A 6,701-nucleotide genomic window follows, 5' to 3' on the forward strand; every position below is an offset into this window, starting at 1 on the left:
GGGATCGGGCAGTGTTTCGTTCTGCTGTGCATGGGGTCGCTATGAGTCGGAAACGACTCGACGGCACTTAACAACAACAACAACAACAACCTTGGACTGCCAGAAGAACTAACAAATCTGTTCTGGAAGAAGTGCAGTGGATACTCTTTGGAAGAGAGAATGGCCAGACTTTGTCTCACTTACTTTAGTCATGTTGTCAGAAGGGACTGTTACGTGGAGAAGTATATCATGCTTGGTAAAGTGGAAGGGCAACAAAAAAGGGGAAGGCCTTCAAGGAGATGGATTGACACAGTGGCTGCATCGATGGGCTCAGGTATGGCAAGGATTGTGAAGCTGGCACAGAACCTGTTAGTGTTTTGTAGTGTTGTACATAGGGTCACTCTGAGTTGGAGCCGACTCGATGCCACCTTACAACAACAAGAGATGGAAAAGGCAGTGGAGCAGACAGAGATGGAAGAAATGGGAGAAAGGGTAAGGGATGTGTGGGTGCATGTTGCTAATAATTTAAAATGGTGATTTTATAATTTAAAATAGATGTTTCCACTATGGAGGGAAAAAAGTCCTCAGCACTTTGAAATGTCAGATAAGAGGTAGTACTAAGAATCATCCTTGTTTTCAGCACTGAACACTTCACTTACATGAAAAACCTGGAACAGGCAAGTATTAAAAACCTATGCTTATTAGTGGTTATCATGGTAGAAGACAGGAGGATTCATTGTTTAAGGGACACTGAGCTTCTATTAAGGGTGATCGAAAACTTTGGACAGAGATAGTGGTGATGGTTGAACAACAAGATGAACATGATAAATGCTACTGAATTATACATGTGACAAATGTCAAAATGGCAAATATTTTGTTGCATATATATTTATCACAATAAAAATAAGTAAATACAATTTACTGGCTCTTTCCAACTCATTCTAATCTCAAATTCATTTCAAAAATTTCAAATACCTGTTTCATAAATACCAAATTTCCTACTAGATCATTATCAAAATAGCAAGAGGAACTCTGATATTTACTGACAGAAAGCAAAGACATTAGTTTGTAAAAAAGGGAGGGATATTTGGGATGGAGGACTAAAGAGTGTGATTCTACCCCATGTTCCATTATACATTAATGGAAGGATACCGGGGATGAAGAACTATGGACTATGATTGGCTCTATCCAATATTCTACTATGTATTAATGGAGAAATCACTGTTCGGAGCCTAATTTTTCTACTTTGTAAAATGACAAGATTCAATCAGATTGTCTTTAAAATTCTGGAATTCTAGAATTCTTAAAATTAAATTATCATAAATTGTAAGATACAACATTTTAGACATTTCATTTAAATCAGTAAAGTTTCCTCCCCAAAGTCTCTCTTTGGATTTTTTGCTGTTAGATAAAAGGGACCAGGTGAGGACTGACAATGACAGAGTTTTATATTTTACCAGTTACATAATGTTCTTATTTACTTCTGACAATATTCCACTTCATTCTTTCATCTTTATTCCTTCTCCTCCTCTTAACATCCAGCCCAGGGCCTGGCACATGGGAGACACTTGGCATATCCTGGTAGGCTGAATTAATGAATCTTAAATGTTCAAAGAAGACATTAAAATTTACATTCCTTTGTGTCTTCCTAGAAGAATGGCAGTGGCAACAATCAAAGGCAGCATGTCTGGAGAATGCTGAGATTGCTCAGGAAACTGTCACCTCAGCATTCATCTTCTTCCCACATGAGCTATTCCCTCCGACCACTAAAAGCTTGGTAACAGATCATGAGGCTGACACACCATACCTGGGCCGTATCTCTGTTGGCATCAGGCAGCGCCATGATCATGAGGTGTAAGGCTTGAAACTGTACTTTGATGTGAGGCCCTCCTAAAAAGCAAACAGAGAAATAATCACATATTTTAACACCACTGATGTATTCTGACAGCCATTTCTTGCTAACATCTGGTGACACAGGAGGATCACTGGCAACTTTCAGTGTGAAGACAAAGTTTGTGCCCAGCAATGTAAATGTGCTCACTTTGGATGGGGGCCTCAGTTTATCAACTCTCTTTTCGTATTTCATGATGCCTCTTTAGGGGAAAGCAGACAAAAAGATCTTCAAAATCACCATGGACTTATGTAGCATGTCCTTTTTCAGCACAATGTCACATATCATGCTTTACTTTTATGTTATAGGCAAAAGACTTGAAACTCAATTTAAGAGAAAAGAAATCTCACACCCATGTAATGAGGAAAGAAAGTATACGCACATAGATTCTACAAACAGGTTGAAATCCTGCCTTGATGACTTAATAGGGTAATGTAACCACTTGTAGCTTCTATTTTATCATCTGTAAAATGGGGTAGTCATAGTATCTACCACACAGGGCTGTTATGAGGAGCCAGTGAATTAAAACACATAGCACTTAAGTCCATATGTGCATATAGTTACTGCCATATAAGTGTTTGCTATTGGTATTATAATCCATGACAGCTAATTCTAGCTTACATGGACATTTAGGCAAGGTGACCAGGCTTGACTCTAGAATTTCTTGAATATTTTATTCTTTAACAGTGACACAAGAGGGCAGCAAAGGGCTGGAACTTACACGTATGTTCTCAATGCCGGCTTCTTTCCCAGGAATCTTAGGGATAATCCACAACCAGCAGTGTTGAAAATTCAGAGTACAGAAAAAACTTAGAATCCAGGCTTCCCTTTGTCTCTCCACATTCTCTTCAAAATGATTTCTTGGTGAGGCCTGCTCGGGAGAGCATTGTGCTCTAGAATCCCTGAGGAGTTCTCAAGTTAAGGAAAATCTATTGCCACTCAGTGGCTGAAAGGCAGTCAGCTGCCTGTAAAGTTACTCTCTTGGAAAAACTCTTGTAACAAGCTTCTAGATTACAGAAGGTTGTGTGCACCAGAGTAATGAGGAGATGACTGTTGCTAGGTTTTGTAGAGCTGTATCTGACTGTACCTGACTCATTACGACTCTATGTACAACACAACGAAATACCGCCTAGTCCTGTGCCACCCTCAAAATCGTTATGCTTGAGCCCAGTGTTGCAGACACTCTGTCAGTCCATCTCAGTGAAGGTCTTCTCCTGTTCTGCTGACTCGCTTACTTTGCCAAGCATGGTATCTTTTGCCAGGAACTGGTTCCTGATAAAATGACAAAAGTGAGAGAGACAAAATCTGACCATTCTCACTTATAAGGAACATTCCGGCTATACTTCTTCCAAAACAGATTTGTTTGTTCTTCTGGCAGTCTAAAGTATATTCAACATTCTCCACCAACACAATAATTCAAATGCATCAATTCTTCTGACGTTTTCCATAGTCACTATCCAGCTTTCACAAGCATATGAGGCAAATGAAAATACCATGGCTTCAGTCAGGCACGCTTTAGTCTTCAAAGTGACATCTTTGCTCTTAAACACTTTAATGGGGTCTTTTGCAGCAGATTTGCCCAGTGCACTATATTGTTTGATCTCTTGACTGCTGCTTCCATGGATGTTGATTGTGTATCCAAGTAAAATAAAATCCCTGACAACTCCAATCTTTTCTCCACTTATCATGATGCTGCTTATTGGTCCAGTTGTGAGGATTTTTGTTTGCTTTATCTTGAAGTGTAATTTATACTGAAGGCTGTACTCTTTGATCTTCATTAGTAAATGCTTCAAGTCCTCTTCACTTTTACCAAGCAAGGGTGTGTCATCTGCCTATCACAGGTTGTTAGTAAGTCTTCTGCCAATTGCCATGTTCTTCTTCATATAGTCCTCCTTGGATTATTTGCTCAGCATATAGACAAATAAGTATGGTGAAAGGATACAACCCTGATGCACACCTTTCCTGATTTTAAACCATGCAGTAACCCCTTATTCTGTTTGAATGATTATCTCTTGGTCTATGTACAGGTTCCTCATGAGCACAATTAAGTGTTCTGGAATTCCCATTCTTTGCAATGTTATCCATAATTTGTTATGATCTATATAGTCAAATGGCTTTGCATAATCAATAAAACACAGGTAAATATTGTTCTGGTATTCTCTGCCCTCAGTCAAGATCCATCTGACATCTGCAATGATATCCCTCATTCCATGTCCTGTTCTGAATCTGCCTTGAATTTCTGGCAGCTCCCTATGGCAGTTCAAACTCACCAGTCACTCCTCAGAATGAAGGTTGGGCAATCTACTTCCGTAGTGATACAGCTTCAGAAACCCAAGGAGGGGTCGCTGTGAGTCGGGTCTGACTCCAGGGCAGTGAGTTGTGGGTTTTTTTTTTGTGATATTAATGATATTGTTTGATAATTTCCACTTTCTGTTGGATCACGGTTCTTTGGAATGGGCACACATAAGGATCTCTTCCAACTGGTTGGAAATCTATTGGGATAAACGAGAATGAGTGCTTCCAGTATTGCATCCATTTGTTGAAACATTTCAATGGATATTCTGTCAATTCCTGAAGCCTCATTTTTCACCAATTCATTCAGTGCAGCTTGGATTTCTTCCTTCAGTATGATTCTTGATCATATGCTACCTCCTGAAATAGTTGAATGTCAAACAATTCTTTGTGGTGCAGTGACTCTTCTTTTGATGCTTCTTGCATTGTTCAATATTTTGCCCATAGAATCCTTCAATATTGCAAAGCAAGGCTGGAATACTTTTCAGTTCTTTCAGCTTGAAAAACACCAAGGGTGTTCTTCCCTTCTAATTCCAGGTCTTTGCACACTTCATTGTAACACTTTACTTTGTCTTCTTGAGGTGCCCTTTGAAACCTTCTGTTCAGCTCCTTTACTCCATTATTTCTTCCACTGGCTTCAGTTACATTTAATTTTAGAACAAGTTTCAGAGTCTCTTCTGACATCCATTTTGGTCTGTTCTTTCTTTCCTGTTTTTTTTAAATGACCTTTTGCTTTCTTATGTTCTCAAAGCTGGCTTCTTTCCCAGGAATCTTATGGATAATCCACAACCAGCTGTGCTGAAAATTTAGAGTACAGAGAAAATTTGGAATTCAGGCTTCCCTTTGTCTCTCTGTATTCTCTTCAAAATGGTCTCTTGGTGAGGAGTCCTAGGGTGGAGCATTATGTTCTAGAAACCCTAGGGAGTTCTCAAGTCAAATGAAAATCTATTTCTACTCAGCAGCAGAAAGGCAGTCAGCTGCCTGTAAAGTGATTCTGTTTTACAGCAATGGAAACACTCTTGTGACAAGCTTCTAGATTACAGAAGGTTGTGTGCACCAGAATAATTAAGGAGATGATTAGTGTATATAATCATATAGAAAAGGAACGGTTAGGATGAGTGTTTACAGATCCATATAACACTGTCTAAACTTACACAGATTTTTAGATATTTATGTCAAATCTATAAACAAAAAATGACCCAGGTCCAGGATGTTACTAAAAATGACTGATGCATGTTGACATGAGCTTGCTTGAATGTAGGAACTATCAAGAATCAATACAAAGTATTTATGGACAAATAAGGCATTGTTTTAATGCAGAAACTACAGGTGGATGGCTGCCTATAATCTTTGAATGCAATCAGAAATAACTTCTGAAGGAATAAAAACCAATAGAAACAGATGTGGGCTGGAGACCTCTGTAGTTCTCTGCACCTTCTGAAATGCCCTTTAATATAGTAAGTTTAAATTGGCAAATAATCCATTTTCATTTTACTTAGGAATCTGACTCCATACTCTTTCGAAGGCAATAGTTTTGTAGTTAATTCATTTATTGCATCCTAGTTGAGAATCATCTTTTTCCTGAGGTCATTATTTCCCCCAGAAAGTTATTAAGATTTTCATGAAAGTGTCTAAGATTTGAATGATGAACTATTAGTCCTCTAATTTTAAGGGCAATTTTTTGGCCAAGTTTGAAAAGAGAAAGTGATTGCACTAGTGGAAGAGACTCTCAGCTCTCTAAGCTGAGTTTTAGAGTACAGAACGAAGAGGAACAGCTTCAGCGCATCCATGCGCATGCTCATAATTCTCTCCTTCAGAACATCAGGTTACAATTAGATTTACTCCAGGTGGCAAAAAGGCCATTTTTTTCCTGTTGGTAACAGACCAGAACTCTAGGTTTCCTGCAGGGTTGGCTGGTAGCAAATCAATCACTAGCAATACAGTATTTTTCCCTTTTCAAGTCATACAAAAACTGTGGAATCTTCTGTGAACTTTTTCAGGATATTTTTCAGATGCTTCAGTGAAGTGTGCTGACTACAATCCGGGAGCAATGATGTGAAGGGGAATGAATTCATGTGTATACCATTCTTAAATATGATTCTCTGAACAGGTCTGGTATTAAAGGTTTGAACCCTCCTTGCGTAATACCAAGCAAAACAAAACAAAACAGCCCAAAGTACAAACAATAAACCCCAGTGGTTCCACTCTGTCTGCTGAATTGTTTAGCATATAAACCACAGATAAAGGGGAAGCTAATAATTCTTCAGTTCCTTTTCTAGATCAAACTTCACAGGAACGCTCCATGCTTACTGATGTCAAAATAAAGAGAGGGTGGTCTGCTTCTGGTATGGCTAAGTACCTCTGGGTCAACTCTCCTGAAAATACACCTATCAGGTGTGGACAAAATACAAAAAACAATTACCTGAAGGGGTTCCGGCAAGATGGTGGACTAGGCAGAAGGATTGCACAGACCCTCTTCAACAAAGAAAAGGGAAACCAATTAACACAGACACAGAAGATAATCTTGGACCTCTGACCC

The 6,701-nt window shown here is 39.0% G+C and overlaps 1 protein-coding gene across 1 annotated transcript in view; it reads right to left on the bottom strand.

The window, feature by feature from the left end:
* ARHGAP28 (Rho GTPase activating protein 28) overlaps window positions 1-6,701 on the bottom strand; it is a 293,733-nt gene that overhangs the window by 33,161 nt on the left and 253,871 nt on the right. The window contains exon 12 of the mRNA XM_042782071.1: window positions 1,787-1,869. Coding sequence (XP_042638005.1) covers window positions 1,787-1,869 — 83 coding nt within the window. The remainder of the gene's footprint in view (window positions 1-1,786; window positions 1,870-6,701) is intronic.

Source organism: Orycteropus afer, unplaced genomic scaffold (assembly GCF_000298275.1).
Source record: "Orycteropus afer afer isolate SDZICR_OR568_19922 unplaced genomic scaffold, OryAfe1.0 scaffold00234, whole genome shotgun sequence".
Classification (NCBI taxonomy): Eukaryota; Metazoa; Chordata; class Mammalia; order Tubulidentata; family Orycteropodidae; genus Orycteropus; species Orycteropus afer.